Source organism: Scyliorhinus canicula, chromosome 8 (genome assembly GCF_902713615.1).
Source record: "Scyliorhinus canicula chromosome 8, sScyCan1.1, whole genome shotgun sequence".
In the NCBI taxonomy this organism is placed as follows: domain Eukaryota; kingdom Metazoa; phylum Chordata; class Chondrichthyes; order Carcharhiniformes; family Scyliorhinidae; genus Scyliorhinus; species Scyliorhinus canicula.
The window spans coordinates 198,819,775-198,839,124 of NC_052153.1; the positions used below are offsets into that span (position 1 = coordinate 198,819,775).

The following is a 19,350-nucleotide window of genomic DNA, read 5'->3' on the forward strand; positions in this document are numbered from 1 at the left end:
TCAGGGAGCCAGTATCTAGTCACTGTAAACTCAGGGAGCCAGTATCTAGTCACTGTAAACTCAGGGATTCAATATCGAGTCACTGTAAACACAGGGAGCCAGTATCTAGCCACTGTAAACTCAGGGATTCAATATCGAGTCACTGTAAACGCAGGGAGCCAGTATCTAGTCACTGTAAACTCAGGGAGCCAGTATCTAGTCACTAGAAACCTAGGGCGCCAGTATCTAGTCACTGTAAACTCAGGGATTCAATATCGAGTCACTGTAAACTCAGGGAGCCAGTATCTAGTCACTGTAAACTCAGGGATTCAATATCGAGTCACTGTAAACTCACGGAGCCAGTATCTAGTCACTGTAAACTCAGGGAGCCAGTATCTAATCACTGTAAACTCAGGGAGCCAGTATCTAGTCACTGTAAACTCAGGGAGCCAGTATCTAGTCGCTGTAAACTCAGGGATTCAATATCGAGTCACTGTAAACTCAGGGAGCCAGTATCTAGTCACTGTAAACTCAGGGAGCCAGTATTTTGAGATGAACAACATGTAAGCTAATGTCAGTCACTGGTGTGGGAGAATAAATAGGTGAAGCTCACCAAAAGTAATATATCTCGACTAAAATTCAACATTTCCTGAAATTTATTGATATTAATTCACAGAGACTGCGTCCATTAGTTGATTGTTCCTGGTTTTAGTCCCATGACACGTGCTCAAAAAAGCAGCCAATTTGCAAGCAGCAAACTCCACAAACAGAAACACAATAACAACATGATCATCAGTTTTTGATGCTGAAACACTGACTCAGAGGTGAGAGTGCTACCTATTGATCCATGGTTGATATGATTAATATAAAGCATTGCTCCTGCAAATAGCACCTGAATTAAGTGGATTATTCAGCCTCTCAAGGCTGCTGCAACAGTCAATATGGTCACGGCAGATCTTCTTCCCAATTCAACTTGCCTGCTCGCTCCCAGTGTCCCTCAATTCCCTGAGATATCAACCATCAGTCTCACTGATGAAATATCCAGTAACTTCTGGGATTGAGAATTCCAAAGAGTCACAACCCTTTGAGTAAAAAGTTCTCAATTCAGTCTGATCGACCCCTAATTCTAGCGCTGTGCCCGGTATTATTAATTGGCCAGCCAGGGGAAACAACCTGTCAGTGTCGACCCCGTCAGCCTGCTTAACAATCCTGCATTCTGCAGCAAGGTCACCTCTCACTCTTCTAAACCCCAGGAGATACACAGAATTCACTCAGACTTTCATCATAGGGCAAACCTCTCATGATAGGGATCACACTTAATACAATTATCCCTGTGCCTGTAATCCATGATCTAACAAGTAAAGCCTCAATTTGATAGTAATGTCCTTTAAACATCTCATTAAACCACATGCCTACGAAGAGAGATTGGATAGACTAGGGTTGTTTTCCTTGGACCAGAGGAGGCTGAGAGGGGACATGATTGAGGTGTATTAAATTATATGGGGCACAGATAGAGTAGACAGGAAGAAACCTTTCCCCTTGGAGGAGGGGTCAATGACCAGGGGGCAAAGATTTAAGGGAAGGGGTAGGAGGTTTAGAGGGGATGTGAGGGAAAACCTTTCACCCAGAGGGTGGTGGGAGTCTGGAACTCGCTGCCTGAAAGGGTGGTGGAGGCAGAGACCCTCAGAACATTTAAGAATTATTTAGATGTGCACACAAGGCTATGGGCCAAGTACTGGAGAATGGGATCAGAACAGTTAGGTGGTTTCTGTTGACTGGCGCAGGCACGATTGGCCGAAGGGCCTCTTCTGTGCTACAGACCTCTTTAACTCCACGTTCAGCTTCATCAATACAATTGCTCCCTTTTGATAGGCTAGACAGCTACGGAAGGCTTATGCCTAATCAAAGGTATCAACCAGTTGAACTATCAGCATTATTTTGGCTTCACGATGCCAAGTACAGATTGAGGAAAGTCAGCGCTGAGTTTAGAACACGAGCCAGTCACCTACAGTTGGACATGACCAGACCAGAGGTGTGAAGCTAGTCCAAAGAAGAGTAAAGTCACTTTTCAGATAGCTGTCAACTTATCCAAAGTCATAAAATTGTACATTCCACCAGATGTACACATCAAGATTGCATGGTTTTGGTCACTAGAAATTCAAATTCTGAAATCATATACTATTATAGAATAAAACATTAACAGCTGCACAAGTCTGCACTTAAGCAAAAGGACTGGGTTCAAAATAAGCTTATGATCTTGACCCAAGAAATCATGGCTGCACAGCAAAAATGCACATTCCCCATTAAATCTAAGAATAATGGTTTTGGCAAAGAGAGCACAGAACACCAGAAGAACCATGGGCAACCAACATTTGCACAAAAGGTTTCATTAATTAATTCAAAATCTGTGCAGCTTTTTTGTGCAAGTGGAAGCGTCAGAAATTTAGCAATCACTCTGGAGAATGGACAAGAACCAAGAACAAAGCCAACAGACAAGTTCTAAATGGATTTACAGCCATCAATCTTCCCCAGCAATGTCACTGGCATGCATCAAATCCTCGGTATGTGGCACTGCTGCACATGTCACAAGTTCTATTACCCTTCAGCAAATCGCACAGTTATATGTTTTCAAGATAAAGAGAGGTAGTTTTTCGAAGAATAAAGGAGTAAAAGGTTATGGTGTTTGGGCGGAAAAGTGGAGCCGAGTCCATAAACGATCAGCCATGATCTCATTGAATGGCCAGATGGCCTACTCCTGCTCCTAGTTCCTATATTCTTATATGCAGGAATGCATAAAATAATATTCTGTTGTTTAGCATGATGGGCTTGCTGTGTGTACAAAACAGGCCAAGACACATTGCTTTCAATAGCATCTTTGAATTATGCCATACAATTTTCTGGAAACAAGCAGACCAACTTCTCAAAATTAACGCTCGATGACTATAAAGTATGAGTCAACAGTGAGTGTGCAGGTCTGTACTGAACAGAGGAACAGGCGCTTGGTAATGTTTAGTAAAAATTTCAACTGTCTGCACAAAACTGTACACTTTACTTTGAAACAAAGAAGATCTCCTACTTTAGTCTTAGATAAAGAATTCCAGCCATTTGTAAGAACATTGCATCTCTAAGAGTTAAATTTAAATTCAAATTCTGCATTCCTTAACTATTGCCAGTTCAATTTGAAAAGATCGAACGTTAGTCTGCCAATGGAAAGTTTCCAAAAGCAACCAGAAACTATAGTCACTCAAAAGCAGAAATGGGACCTCCAAGCAGATAACTTCCTTGCCAGACTCCTCCATAATTGGTTAGTGGAACTTTGTTTGGAAAAGGTGAGAAATGGTAGAAGAGAGGGCAGAGGAACTTTAAAACTAACTTTTCCGTATAAATTTCACAAGATTCTCTTTCGCATATCGAAATCTCACCTTTGTCCTGCACCTCCTTGGAACATCTCTCTCTCTCCATGGCAGACTCTCGTTCTATCCGTTCAATCTCTGCTAAAGCATCCAATTCTACCTCATCGTATGGCGTCATAGTCTGTTGTGATTGTTGCTGTAGTGGCTGTGACTGTGCTGTTTTCACTGTTCCAACTGCATTATTCTGTTGCAAGACAGTGACCTGCTGAGTTTGAAGGAAAGCCTGCTCCTGTTGAGGCACACATGGAGCAGAAACATTCATTGAGCCATGGATATCATTAGGAGTCCCTGGCTGTTTTGCAGTCTGTTCTGGGAACTGCACACTGTTCAATTCTGCCTCATTTTCTGTACTGCTGTCCATGTTTGGGAGCATATCATCCTGCTGATCTCGAACTCGAGATAGCCTCAAAGTGAGCTTTGTACAGTCCTTAGATGGAGAGCTGACAATGTCATACATAGCAGTCTTATCTGCCTGTTCTTTGTCATCCTTGGTGAGCTTAGGCTTTTTATTTTTCTTCTTGCTTCCCATCCTGTCTGGGGAGTCCAGCAGAATATCAGGTGGGGCATCTCTGGGAGAGGTGTAAGGAGGCGGCGACTGCAAGATCAGAGGCGGCCTGGATGCTGTCAGCACAAAAAAGGTAGAGTTCAAATCTAGTGCATGGACTGCAGGGTACAAAACTTCTAAACAGCATTTTAACTTGTATGAAATATTGTAACTGCACCATCCAATAGCTTTACAAGTATAATTCTGCAAACTCCCAGTGATAAATATTCTAAGATATAAAAAATTGCTCACCCCAGTTACAAACCTCAGCTCAATCTGGCAATCTGAAATCTATCCTATTAACTGCCAAAATCATGGCAAGGATTATAACTATGGAAAATAAAATGGGTGAAAGTATAGGTTGTTCTTCAAAATCACCTTCCATACAGACATACATGGGATTTGGGCCTGATCAGCTGAAGAGGGCAGAGTCTGAAGATATCCCACGTCAGTGGATGCCCCATTCCAATATTAATCACATCAAATGCACTTTAGAATATGAACTCTGAAAAGTAAGCAAGGGTCATCTATTTCTGACTAGCTGGCCTGAATAATCCATTTCCAACATCCTGCTCCTCAAGGAAACTTTTACCAAGAACACTGGCAAGATTCACCATGTGAAAGTGATCCTGTGAAGCAGTAACATGAGCGAAAACAGCTGAAGAGGACACGCAAAGAAAATGATCAAGGGAAGTGAAAGTAGCTGTGACTAATAGACCAAAAGTATGAAGAGCTACATTGAATGCCATCCTTCTCAGTAGCAGAGAGAGAATTCTCAAACTGGAGCGACAATAGGCTTTAAAGACAACAAGATTCTGAATAGGGATCAGAATTACATTTTTTTTTTAAAAAGTACAGGTCTAATTCCATAATACTTCTGCCAATTCTCAGGTGTGTAGAGCTCAATTATCTAAGTACAAGGCAAACATGTATTCTTGAACACCAAAAGAGTATTAACCAACAGGAATATGTTGGGAGAAGGTGGTGATTACCAAGTCAAAGGAAAGTACTTCCAGCTGAATGCACATTCCACTAGAAGTAAAGGATTTGGCAATGATTTTGTAGAGATTTAAAAAGGTGTATCCTTTAGATAGATACAAGTGCCAACAAATCATTTCATTTAGCCCGTGAAAAATCACTTTGAATGTGCTTGTATCTCAGGTCAAGCACTTATGCAGTTTTGATGCTGAAAGCAACAAGCATAGAAATATTTATTCCTGTCGAGCTACTGAGAAACCAGATTCCTGTAAACAAATTCCCAGTGCCCAAGGATCCACGGCAATGGCAGTCCATTACCCAAAAATGAGTCAACGGTGGTGTTATGATGGGCAGGTGCTAAGTGGAAATTGACTGCAGGAGTCCACTTTGGACAAGGTTGTTCATCATGCTGAAAATCAGTGACTGATCTGGATCAAGACAATAGAAGCTGCAATTGCCTTTGAAAAGTAGGCAACACACTTAAACTCTTAAAACTTTCAATGGATTTAAGGCTATCACCTGAAAAGGACATAGTCTGCTCCTGGTTGAAGCACTTTAATTGCCCTTCAGCAAAGGAAGCTAGTCCATCTGCCTCGTCAGGAAACATACTGGTTTAAAATCTCGCAGAAAGTTATCCAGTATATCTATGGTTGATGAATGATCAGAAAAGAAACAAGGACTGAGCATCATCACCCCAGCTTGAAAAATGAAATGAAAATCACTTGTCACGACTAGTCTTCAATGAAGTTACTGTGAAAAGCCCCTAGTCGCCACATTCCGGCGCCTGTCCGGGGAGGCTGGTACGGTGCAGTGACATTACAGGTTGAATCAAACTGGGATTGAACAAAAAAAAACCTAATCAAAAACAGATCGTTACTCCAGTTCCTATATACACTAAGAAATATTAATGGGGCACTAGTTCATCCCACAAATAGGTGCCATAAACATGCATGTAGGCTGGCAAAGTGCAGTTTACACCTTGGGAAGAAATAAACATTAGATCATAAGTACAAAGCGGGCTAGGCCATTTTGCCACTGGACTCTGATTTGTCAAATGATGCTGATCTGATTGTGGCCTCAACTTCGCCTTTCAGTTTTCTCCCATAACCCTCATCTCCCTTGACCAAAGCTATCCAACCCAGCCTTAAATAATCCAACCTCAATTCTCCCAGGGGAAGAGCATTCCGTAAGACATAGGAGCAGAATTAGGCCACTCGGCCCATCGAGTCTGCATCGCCATTCAATCATGGCTGATATTTTCTCATCCCTATTCCCCTGCCTTTTCCCCATCACCCCTGATCCCCTTATTAATCAAGAACCTATCCATCTCTGCCTCAAAGACACTCAGTGATTTGGCCTCCACAGCGTTCTGCAGCAAAGAGTTCCACAGATTCATCACCCTCTGGCTGAAGAAATTCCTCCTCATCTCTGTTTTAAAGGATCGTCCCTTTAGTCTGAGATTGTGCCCTCTGCGTCTAGTTTTTCCCTTCAAGTGGAAACATCCTCTCCACGTCCACTCTACCCAAGCCTCACAGTATCCTGTAAGTTTCAATAAGATTCCCCCCTCATCCTTCTAAACTCCAACGAGTGCAGACCTAGAGTCCTCAACCGTTCCTCATACGACAAGCTCTTCATTCCAGGGATCATTCTTGTGAACTCCTCTGGACCCTTTCCAGGGCCAGCATGTCCTTCCTTAGGTACGAAGCCCAAAACTGCTCACAATACTCCAAATGGGGTCTGACCAGAGCCTTATACAGCCTCAGAAGTACATCCCTGGTCTTGTATTCTAACTCTCTCGACATGAATGCTAACATTGCATTTGCCTTCCTAACCGCCGACTGAACCTGTACGTTAACCTTAAGAGAATCATGAACAAGCACTCCCGTGATTCTGATTTCCGAAGCTGCTCCCCATTTACAAAATAGTCCATGCCTCCATTTCTCCTTCCAAAGTGCATAACCTCACACTTTTCCACATTGTATTCCATCTGCCACTCCTTTGCTCACTCTCCTAACCTGTCCAAGTCCTTCGGAAGCCACCTGCTTCCTCAATACAACCTGCCCCTCTACAGATCTTTGTATCATCTGCAAACTTAGCAACCGTGCCTTCAGTTCCTTCTTCCAGATCATGAATGTATATTATGAAAAGTTGTGGTCCCAGCACAGACCCCTGAGCTACACCACTAGTCACCGGCTGCCATCCTGAAAAAGACCCCTTTATCCCCACTCTCTGCCTTCTGCCAGCCAGCCAATCCTCTATCCATGCCAGGATCTTACCTTTAACACCATGGGCTCTTAACTTATTTAACAGTCTCCTATGTGGCACCTTGTCAAAGGCCTTCTGGAAATCTAAATAAATCACGGCCACGGGTCTCCTCGTTACCTCCTCAAAGAACTCTAACAGATTTGTCAGACTTGATCTCCCCTTGATGAAGCCATGCTGACTCAGTCCAATTTTATCATGCAATTCCAAGTACTCTGCGATCTTATCTTTAATAATGGACTCTAAAATCTTACCAACGACCAAAGTCAGGCTAACCGGCCTATAATTTCCCCGTCTACTGCCTTCCTCCCTTCTTAAACAGCGGTGTTAAATTAGCCACTTTCCAGTCCTCTGGGACCCTTCCTGCCTTCAGTGATTCCTGAAAGATCATCACCAATGCCTCCACAATCTCCTCAGCTATCTCGGTTACAACCCATCCAGTCCAGGTGGTTTATCCGTCTTCAGACCTTTCAGTTTCCACAGAACCTTCTCCTTAGTAATGGCCACTGCACTCACCTCTGCCCCCTGGTTCTCCTGGTGTTTTCCACCGTGAAGACTGATGCAAAGTAACTATTCAGTTCCTCTGCCATTTCTTTGTTTCCTATTATTACTTCTACAGCCACATTTTCCAGTGGTCCAATGTCTATTTTTGCCTCTCTCTTACCTTTCATATTTTGAAAAAAACTCTTCCTATCTTCATCTATGTTACTAACTAGCTTGAAGTCATACTTCATCTTCCCCCCCCCCCCCCCCCCTTATTGCTTTTTGTAGTTGTCCACTGCTCGCTTTTAAAGGCTTCCCAATCATAAGAACATAAGAACTAGGAGCAGGAGTAGGCCATCTGGCCCCTGGAGCCTGCTCTGCCATTCAATGAGATCATGGCTGATCTTTTGTGGACTCAGCCCCACTTTCCGGCCCGAACACCATAACCCTTAATCCCTTTTTTTTTCAAAAAACTATCTATCTTTACCTTAAAAACATTTAATGAAGGAGCCTCAACTGCTTCACTGGGCAAGGAATTCCATAGATTCACAACCCTTTGGGTGAAGAAGTTCCTCCTAAACTCAGTCCTAAATCTACTTCCCCTTATTTTGAGGCTATGCCCCCTAGTTCTGCTTTCACCCGCCAGTGGAAACCTGCCCGCATCTATCCTATCTATTCCCTTCATAATTTTAAATGTTTCTATAAGATCCCCCCCTCATCCTTCTAAATTCCAACGAGTACAGTCCCAGTCTACTCAACCTCTCCTCGTAATCCAACCCCTTCAGCTCTGGGATTAACCTAGTGAATCTCTTCTGCACACCCTCCAGTGCCAATATGTCCTTTCTCAAGTAAGGAGACCACAACTGAACACAATACTCCAGGTGTGGCCTCAATAACACCTTATACAATTGCAACATAACCTCCCTAGTCTTAAACTCCATCCCTCTAGCAATGAAGGACAAAATTCCATTTGCCTTCTTAATCACCTGTTGCACCTGTAAACCAACTTTCTGTGACTCATGCACTAGCACACCCAAGTCTCTCTGAACAGCGGCATGCTTTAATATGTTATTGTTTAAATAATAATCCCGTTTGCTGTTATTCCTACCAAAATGGATAACCTCACATTTGTCAACATTGTTGGCTTCCCACTAATCCTCACCACTTTGTCGGCTTTTCTTTAGCTTTATGCTGTCCTTGACACCCCTCATCAGCCATGGATGCCTTGTCCTCTCCTTAGCATGTTTCCTCCCCCTTGGGATTAATTTCTGTTGTGCCTCCCAAATACCCCCAAAACTCCTGCCATTGCTGTTCCACTGTCTTTCCTGCTAGGCTCCTTTTACAATAAACTCTGGCCAGCTCCTCCCTCATGTCTTTGTAGTTACCCTTATTTAATTGTAATACCGTTACATCTGATTGCAGCTTCTCCCTCTCAAATTGCAGGGTAAATTCTATCATATTGTGGTCACTGCTCCCTAAGAGTTCCTTCACCTTAAGTTCCCTAGTCAAGTCTGCCTCCTTACACATCACCAAATCCCGAATTGCCTGTTCCCGAGTGGGCTCGGTCACAAGCTGCTCCAAAAAAACCCCATCTCTTAGACATTCCACAAATTCATTTTCTTGGGATCCACTACCAACCTGATTTTCCCAGTCCACCTGGATATTGAAGTCCCCCATGATTATTGTATTGCCTTTTTTACATGTATTTTCTATCTCATGATGTATTTTCTGCCCCACCTCCTGACTACTGCTAGGGAGCCTGGACATAACTCCCATTAAGGTCTTTTTACCGTTGCGATTCCTCAACTCTACCCACAGAGATTCTATGCCTTCTGATACTATATCGTTATTCCAAAGGCGAATAACCCTCAGAGGAAATTACTTATCTGCAGCCGAAATGGGACATCTCTTATTCTAATTCTTGATCTCTTCAACAGAGGAGAAATCCTCCCAGGACCTACCCTCTCAAAGCCCTGTCAAAATTTAATAGGTTTCAATATAATCACCTCTCATTAAGTACACAGCCAACCGTATCAACATTTCCTCATAATACAGCTGTCCTTCATCCCAGGAATCAGCAGTGTCTTTCCATTTAAATAATATTCTGCTTTTCTATCCTCCCCCTCAGTTGGTAACCTCACATTTTCCAACATTATATTTCACCAAATTTTTCACTTTCCTGATTCTTTATTTATGCTCCTCAGAGAACATTCCAGCACAAGAACAGGCCGTTCGACCCACCCAGCCAGCGTCGATCCAGATTCCTTATTTAGATCTGCTACTGATTGCCCAAATGATCTCTATCCCTCCATTCCCAGCCCGTCCATGTGTATATCAAAATACATCTTAAACATTGCTATCGTGCTTGCCTCCACCACCTCCACTGGCAATGCGTTCCAGGCACCCACCACCATCTGGGTGAAAACCTTACCCCGCACATCTCCCCTCAACATCCCCCCTCTCACCTGGAACCTGTGCCCCCTTGTAATTGAGTCTTCCTACCTGGAAAAACGCTTCTACTATCCATTCTGTCTGTGCCTCTCGTAATTTTGTAGACATCAATCTGGTCTCCCCTCAGCTTCCATCGTTCCTACTTGCTTTTCCCCTCTATATTTGTCATCAGCAAAATTGTCTGCAATGTACTTGGTCTCAAAGAACAAAGAAAACTAGAGCACAGGAGCAGGCCCTCCCACCCTGCACCGATCCAGATCCTTTATCTAAACCTGTCGCCTATTTTCCAAGGATCTACTTCCCTCTGTTCCCCACCACATATATCTGTCTAGATGCATCTTAAATTATGTTATCGTGCCCGCCTCTACCACCTCTGCTGGCAAAGCGTTCCAGGCACCCACCACCCTCTGTGTAAAAAAAGTTTCTCCGCACATCTCCCTTAAACTTTCCCTCTCACACCTTGAAATCATGACCCCCTTGTAACTGACCCCCCCCCCCCCCCCCCCCCCCCCCCCAACTCTTGGAAAAGGTTTGTTGCTATCCACCCTGTCCATACCTCTCAATTTTGTAGACCTCAATCAAGTCCCCCCTCAACCTCCGTCTCTCCAACGAAAACAATCCTAATCTACTCAACCTGTCTTCATAGCTAGCACCCTCCATACCAGGCAACATCCTGGTGAACTTACTCTGCACCCTCTCTCAAGCATCCACATCCTTCTGGTAATGTGGCGACCAGACCTGCACACTGGGCTAAATACCTAGCTTTTAAAGCAGACCAAGGCAGGCCAGCAGCACGGCTTAATTCGCGTACCAGCCTCCCCAAACAGGCGCCGGAATGTGGCAACTTGAGGCTTTTCACAGTAACGTCATTGAAGCCTACTTGTAACAATAAGCGATTTTCATTTCATTTCAAATGTGGCCTAACCAAAGTCATATACAACTGTAACATGACCTGCCGACTCTTGTACTCAATACCCCGTCCGATGAAGGCAAGCATTCTGTATGCCTTCTTGATCACTCTATCGACCTGCGCTGCCACCTTCAGGGTACAATGGACCTGAACTCCCAGATCTCTCTGTACATCAATTTTCCCCAGGACCCTTCCATTGACCGTAGAGTCAGCTCTTGAATTGAATCTTCCAAAATGCATCACCTCGCATTTGCCTGGATTGAACTCCATCTGCCATTTCTCTGCCCGACTCTCCAATCTATCTATATTTTGCTGTATTTTCTGACAGAACCCCTCGCTATCTGCAACTCCACCAATCTTAGTATCATCTGCAAACTTGCTAATCAGACCACCGATACCTTCGTCCAGATCATTTATGTATATCACAACAACAGTGGTCCGAGCACGGATCCCTGTGGAACACCGCTAGTCACCTTTCTCCATTTTGATACACTCCCTTCCACCACTACTCTCTGACTCCTGTTGCCCAGCCAGTTCTTTATCCATCTAGCTAGTACACCCTGAACCCCATGCGACTTCACATTTTCCATCAACCTGCCATGGGAAACTTTATCAAACACCTTACTGAAGTCCATGTATATGACATCTACAGCCCTTCCCTCATCAATTAACTTTGTCACTTCCTCAAAGAATTCTAGTAGGTTTGTAAGACCTAATCCCGGCACAAAACCATGCTGCCTTTCACTGCTAAGTCTATTTTCTTCTGAATGTGAATAGATCCTATCCCTCAGTATCTTCTCCAACAGTTTGCCTACCACGGACGTCAAGCTCACATGTCTATAATTCCCTGGATTATCCCAGCTACCCTTCTTAAACAAAGGGACAACATTAGCAATTCTCCAGTCCTCCGGGACCTCACCCGTGTTCAAGGATGCTGCAAAGATATCTGTTAAGGCCCCAGCTATTTCTTCCCTTGCTCCCCTCAGTAACCTGGGATAGGTCCCATCCGGACCTGGGGACTTGTCCACCTGAATGTCTTTTAGAATATCCAAAACTTCCCCCTTCCTTATGCCGACTAGACCTAGAGTATTTAAACATCCATCCCTAATCTCAACATCCGTCATGTCCCTTTCCTTGGTGAATACCGATGCAAATTACTCATTAAGAATCTCACCCATTTCCTCTGACTCCACGCATAAATTCCCTCCTCTGTCTTTGAGTGGGCCAATCCATTCTCTACTTACCATCTTGCTCCTTATATACGAATAAAAGGCTTTGGGATTTTCCTTAACCCTGTGAGCCAAAGATATTTCATGACCCCTTTTAGCCCTCTTTATTGCACGTTTGAGATTTATCCTACTTTCCCGATCTTCCTCCAAAGCTTCATCAGTTTTGAGTCGCCTCGATCTTATGTATGCTTCCTTTTTCATCTTAGCTAGTCTCACAATTCCACCCGTCATCCATAGTTCCCTAATCTTGCCATTTCTATCCCTCATTTTCACAGGGACATGTCTGTCCTGCACTCTAATCAACCTTTCCTCAAAAGACTCCCACATTTCAAATGTGGATTTACCCTTAAACAGCTGCTCTCAATCCACATTTCCTAGCTCCTGCCGAATTTTGTTATACTTGGCCTTTCCCCAATTTAGCACTCTTCCTTTCGGACCCCTCTCGTCTTTGTCCATGAGTACTCTAAAACTTACGCATGGTGATCGCTATTCCCAAAGTAATCACCGACTGAAACTTCAACCACTTGGCCGGGATCATTCCCCAATACCAACTCCCGAGTTGGACTATTTACATACTGCTCTAAAAAAACTCTCCTGGATGCTCTTTACAAATTCTGCTCCAGCTACACCTCCAACACTACATGAGTCCCATTCAATGTTGGGGAAGTTAAAATCTCTCATCATAACCACCCTATTGCTCCTACATTTTTCTATAATCTGTCTACATATTTGTACCTCTACTTCACGCTCGCTTTTGGGAGGCCTGTAGTACAGTCGCAACAATGTTACTGACCCTTCCTATTTCGTAGCTCTACCCATATTGCCTCACTGCTCGAATCCTCCATAGTGCCCTCCTTAATCACAGCTGTGATATCATCTCTGACCAGTAATGTAACTCCTCCACCACTTTTACCTCCCTGTCTATCCCTCCTGAAGCATCAATACTCTGGGATATTTAGTTGCCAATATTGCCCTTCCCTCAACCAATATCATATTCCCAGGTACTAATCCAAGCCCTAAATTCATCTGCATTACCTGCTACACATCTCGCATGAAAAGAAATGCACCTCAGGCCACCTGTCCCTTTTTATTCATCATCTCTTCCCTGTCTACTCTTCCCCTTAGTCACAATGAATTTATTATCTAGTACCTTACTGGCTTTAGTTGCTGCCTCTTTACTGACCTCTCACTTCCTAATCCGGTTCCCATCTCCCTGCCACATTAGTTTAAAACCTCCGCAACAGTGTTAGCAAAACACCTCGTCATCCAAGTCATTGATTTAGATCAGTGGTTCTCAACCGGGGTCCACATGGACCCTGGGGGTCCATGTAACATTACTGGGTGTGCCCACAAAAAAAATACCGAATTGGGGGTCCACGGTGATATTTTAGTGGTCCATAGAGCAATTCTACTTCAGAACAATTGTTATTACTGAGAATCAAGTAGAAGAAAAAAATGTTTGTTTTCATGATGAATATTCACCTTTCTCTCTCTCTCTCTCTCTCTCTCTCTTTAACACAGTAATCACTAGAAACTGTGTATATTTGATATGAATTGGTTATTTTTAGAGTTATTTAATTCAATTTAGTCAGTAAAAAGTTTTTTTCATTACTTTTCATATTAGAATAAGTTTGGCAACGTACGAAAATACCGCTAATCCATTTCCAACCCGCACAGTAAGGTAGATGGACTTTAGGATTAGTTTACCACACATATAAGAAGCTTTTTTTTCTGTGGAATGGCTATGGGGGTCCACAAAAAAAATTAAGAGGAAAAGGGGTCCATGGGTTAAAAAAGGTTGAGAACTCCTGATTTAGATCATAAACAGTTGGGCCCCAACACTGGAAACCCCCCCCCCCCCACAGCACTCCACTAGTTGCAGTTATCCAACCCGAGAAGGAGGAATTATACTTACTCTCTACCTCCTGTTAGCCGATCCTCTATCCACGCTAATATATAATCGCCAAAACCATGTGCTGTGATCTTTAGAATTTTATGACCTGCAACCTTTTATGTCGTACCTTATCAAATGCCTTTTGGAAATCCAAATACACTACATCTAGTGGTTTCCCTTTATCCACCCTGCTTGTTACATCCTTAAAGAGCTCAATTATTTTTTTATTCTCTCATGGGATGTGGGCGCCGCCAGCTGGGCCAGCATTTACTGCCCACCCCAATTGCACTTGAAGGGCAGTTAAGAGTTAAAACATTATATTTGACAGAATAAATCTGTCAAAAATGATTCTCCTTTCATAAAACCATGCTGACTCTGCCTGATTGTATTATGATTTTTTATATGTCCTTCTACTACCTCAAGAATGGACTTTAAATATTTTCCAGAGGACAGATGTTAGATGAACTGGCATATAATTTCCTGCTTGACATCTCCTTCCTTTCTTCAATCGTGGTGCTACATTCACTAGACTCTGGGGTGGTCCCGGTGGATTGGAAATTAGCAAACGTGACACCACTGTTTAAAAAAGGAGGTAGGCAGAGAGCAGGAAATTATAGGCCAGTGAGATTAACTTCGGTAGTAGGGAAGATGCTGGAATCTATCATCAAGGAAGAAATAGCGAGGCATCTGGATAGAAATTGTCCCATTGGGCAGACGCAGCATGGGTTCATAAAGGGCAGGTCGTGCCTAACTAATTTAGTGGAATTTTTTGAGGACATTACCAGTGCAGTAGATAATGGGGAGTCAATGGATGTGGTATAACTGGATTTCCAGAAAGCCTTTAACAAGGTGTCACACAAAAGGTTGCTGCATAAGATAAAGATGCATGGCATTAAGGGTAAAGTAGTAGCATGGATAGAGGATTGGTTAATTAATAGAAAGCAAAGAGTGGGGATTAATGGGTGTTTCTCTGGTTGGCAATCAGTAGCTAGTGGTGTCCCTCAGGGATCCGTGTTGGGCCCACAATTGTTCACAATTTACATTGATGATTTGGAGTTGGGGACCAAGGGCAATGTGTCCAAGTTTGCAGATGACACTAAGATGAGTGGTAAAGCGAAAAGTGCAGAGGATACTGGAAGTCTGCAGAGGGATTTGGATAGGTTAAGTGAATGGGCTAGGGTCTGGCAGATGGAATACAATGTTGACAAATGTGAGGTTATCCATTTTGGTAGGAATAACAGCAAACGGGATTATTATTTAAACGATAAAATATTAAAGCATGCCGCTGTTCAGAGAGACTTGGGTGTGCTAGTGCATGAGTCACAGAAGGTTGGTTTACAAGTGCAACAGGTGATTAAGAAGGCAAATGGAATTTTGTCCTTCATTGCTAGAGGGATGGAGTTTAAGATTAGGGAGGTTATGTTGCAATTGTATAAGGTGTTAGTGCGGCCACACCTGGAGTATTGTGTTCAGTTTTGGTCTCCTTACTTGAGAAAGGACGTACTGGCGCTGGAGGGTGTGCAGAGGAGATTCACTAGGTTAATCCCAGAGCTGAAGGGGTTGGATTATGAAGAGAGGTTGAGTAGACTGGGACTGTACTCGTTGGAATTTAGAAGGATGAGGGGGAATAGATAGGATAGATGCGGGCAGGTTGTTTCCACTGGCGGGTGACAGCAGAACTAGGGCATATAGCCTCAAAATAAGGGGAAGTAGATTTAGGACTGAGTTTAGGAGCAACTTCTTCACCCAAAGGGTTGTGAATCTATGGAATTCCTTGCCCAGTGAAGCAGTTGATGCTCCTTCATTAAATGTTTTTAAGGTAAAGATAGATAGTTTTTTGAAGAATAAAGGGATTAAGAGTTATGGTGTTCGGGCCGGAAAGTGGAGCTGAGTCCACAAAAGATCAGCCATGATCTCATTGAATGGCGGAGCAGGCTCGAGGGGCCAGATGGCCTACTCCTGCTCCTAGTTCTTATGTTCTTACATTTATGGTTTTCAAATCGAGAACGTTGAGCATTTTGGAAGTTAACAACCAATAACATCCACCGCCTCTGTATCCAATTCCTTTAAGGGTCTAGGATTCAGACCATCAGTTCAGCTTTTAGTTTAATTACGTATTGCTCTACTTTTCTCAGTGATAGTGGCTATTTTAAGTTCCTCCCTTCCTTTTGCCTCTAGATTTCTTGGGAAACTTTATCTTTTACTGCGAAGACAGATACAAAACATTGTTCAAAGTCTCGACTAATTCCTCGTTTTCCATTATTCATCCCCTCATCTCACCTACTTACTTTAGCTACTCGCTTCCTTTTCATACAATTGGTCAACACCAACTGTCTTTTTTATAGCTTTTGCCAATTTTATCTCATATTTCCAATTTCTCCTCTTCTTTGAAACCAAATGGCTTTTAAATAAATGTCTCCAATCTTTGCAACATTGTACATCTATTCTTTCAATTTGATAATCCAACCTTAACATCCTTAGTCAAAGATGGCGCATCCTTCTCATTTCATCTTTCTTCCTCAATGTTATATGTCCTCATTGAGAGTTTTAACTATCTGCCATTGCTTTTCTACAATCTCATCTTTCACCAGATTTTCAAATCCACTTTCGCTAATTCTGGCTTCATAACCTTATATTTCAGAGCTAAACTTCTCACCCTCAAAAATAACAAATTCCATCTTATGATCTCTCACACCTAAAGGATCCTATATTGATGACGTCACTAACGAATGCTGTCTGTCTCATTACATATCGCCAAATCTCAAACAACTAGTTCCCCGTCGTGTTCAAAATATATTGTTAGGAACAGGAGCAGGCCTTTCAGTCCTTCGAGCCTGCTGCGTCATTCAATAAGATCATGGTTGATCTGGTTGTGGTCTCATCTCCGCTTTCCTGACTGCCCCCTCAATAACCCTCCACTCCCGTCTATTAAACAGCTGTCTAATTCTGCCATGAATAAATTTTTTTATTTTTTTTTTATAAATTTAGATTACCCAATTATTTTTTCCAATTAAGGGGCAATTTAGCGTGGCCAATCCACCTACTCTGCACATTTTTGGGTTGTGGGGGCGAAACCCACGCAGACACGGGGAGAATGTGCAAACTCCACACGGACAGTGACCCAGAGCCGGGATCGAACCTGGGACCTCAGCGCCGTGAGGCGGTTATGCTAACCACTAGGCCACCGTGCTGCCCTCTGCCATGAATAAATTGAATGTCTCAGACTCATTACCATAAGATATAGGAGCAGAATTAGGCCATTCGGTCCATTGAGTCTACTCCGCCATTCAATCATGGCTGATATTTTATCATCCCCATTTTCCTGCCTTCTCCCCATAACTCCTGATCACCTTATTAATCAAGAACTTATCAATCTCAGTCTGAAAGACACACAGTGATTTGGCCTCCACAGCCTTCTGCGACAAAGAGTTCCACAGATTCACCACACTGTCGTTGTCGAAATTCCTCCTCATCTCTGTTTTAAAGGATCGTCCCTTTAGTCTGAGACTGTGCCCACTGCTTCTAGTTTTTCCTACAAGTGGAAACATTCTCTCCATGTCCACTCTATCCAGGCCACGCAGTATTCTACAATTTTCAATAGGATCCCCCCTCACCCTTCTAAATTCCAACGAGTACAGGCCCAGAGTCCTCAACCATTCCTCTTACGACAAGCTCTTCATTCCAAGAATCATTCTTGTCAATCTCCTGTGGACCCTTTCCAAGGCCAGCACATCCTTCCTTAGACACAGAGACGAAATGTGCTCACAGTACTTTCTGGGGAACAAATTTCCACACACCATCGGCCCACAGAACTACAGTACAGGAGGCCATTCAGCTCATCTAGTTTGCACCAACCCTCTGAAAGAGCACCCGACCAAGGCCCACTCCACTGAAGCACCCGGAGGAAACCCACACAAACATGGGCAGAACTTGCAAACTCCACATTGTCACGCAAGGCTGGATTGAACTCAAGTTATCATAGAATTCGCAGTGCAGGAGGCCACCATTTGGCCCATCGAGTCTGCACCGGCCCTTGGAAAGAGCACCCTACCCAAGCCCACCCCTACACCCTATCCCTGTAGCCCCACCTACCCTTTTTTGGACACCAGAGGCAATTTAGCATAGCCAATCCACCTAACCTGCACATCTTTGGACGGTGGGAGGAAACCGGAGCACCCGGAGGAAGCACACGCAGACACGGGCAGACTCCACACAGACAGTGGCCCAAGCCGAGAATCGAACCTGGGTCCCTGGGGCTGTGAGGCAGCAGTGCTAACCACTGCCAACATGCACCCTCAATCCACAGAAAATATTTATCTTTAACTTCGTCTTAAAGGGGTGACCTCTTATTCTTAAACTGTGTCCCCTTATTTTAAATTTCCCACAAGTGGAAACAGCCTCCCAGTGTGTACCCCATTTAGTCCCCTCAGGAGCTTATATGTTTCAATAAGATCACCTCTCATTCTTCTCAATGTCAATGGATATAGGCCTAACTTGTTCAACTTTTCTTCATAAGATAGGTCCGAGGATAAAGCAAGTGAATCTTCTCTGAACTGCTTCTATACAATTATTTTTTTTTCAAATAAGGAAACTAAACCTGTACACCAGTAAAATCATACATATTCCAGATATGGTCTCCCCATGGCCCTGTTCAGTTGCAACAGAACTTTCATATTCTGCTCCCCTTACAATAAACATCAACATTCTATTTGTTTTCCCAATCATTTACTGTACTTTCGTTGTAATATTTTGTGATTCATTTGCCAGGGTACCTTGATCCCTATGAACCACCAATTGTGAAATCTCTCTCCAAATAAATAGTATACTCCATTTCTATTCTTCCTGTCAATATGCACAAGTTGACATTTTCTTACACTATACTCACCACCTGCTAATGTTTCACCCAGTCACAATCTGTCTATGTCCCTTTGCAGACTCTCTTCCTTCTCTTGATGACTTGCTTTCCTTCCTACCTTGATACGGGTAGCACGGTGGTTAGTGCTGCTGCTTCACAGTGCCAGGGATCCAGGTTCGATTCCCGGCTTGGGTCACCGTCTGTGCGGAGTCTGCACGTTCTCCCCGTGTCTGCGTGGGTTTCCTCCGGGTGCTCCGGTTTCCTCCCACAAGTCCCGAAAAACGTGCTTGTTCCGTGAATTTGACATTCTGAATTCTCCCTCAGTGCACCCAAACAGGCACCAGAATGTGGC

At 43.5% G+C, this 19,350-nt stretch overlaps 1 protein-coding gene across 1 annotated transcript in view; it reads right to left on the reverse strand.

Annotated features, from left to right (window-relative positions):
• Window positions 1–19,350, reverse strand: part of LOC119970799 (nipped-B-like protein) — a 559,915-nt gene that overhangs the window by 330,168 nt on the left and 210,397 nt on the right. Inside the window, 1 exon segment of the mRNA XM_038805973.1 lies at window positions 3,402–4,013. Coding sequence (XP_038661901.1) covers window positions 3,402–4,013 — 612 coding nt within the window.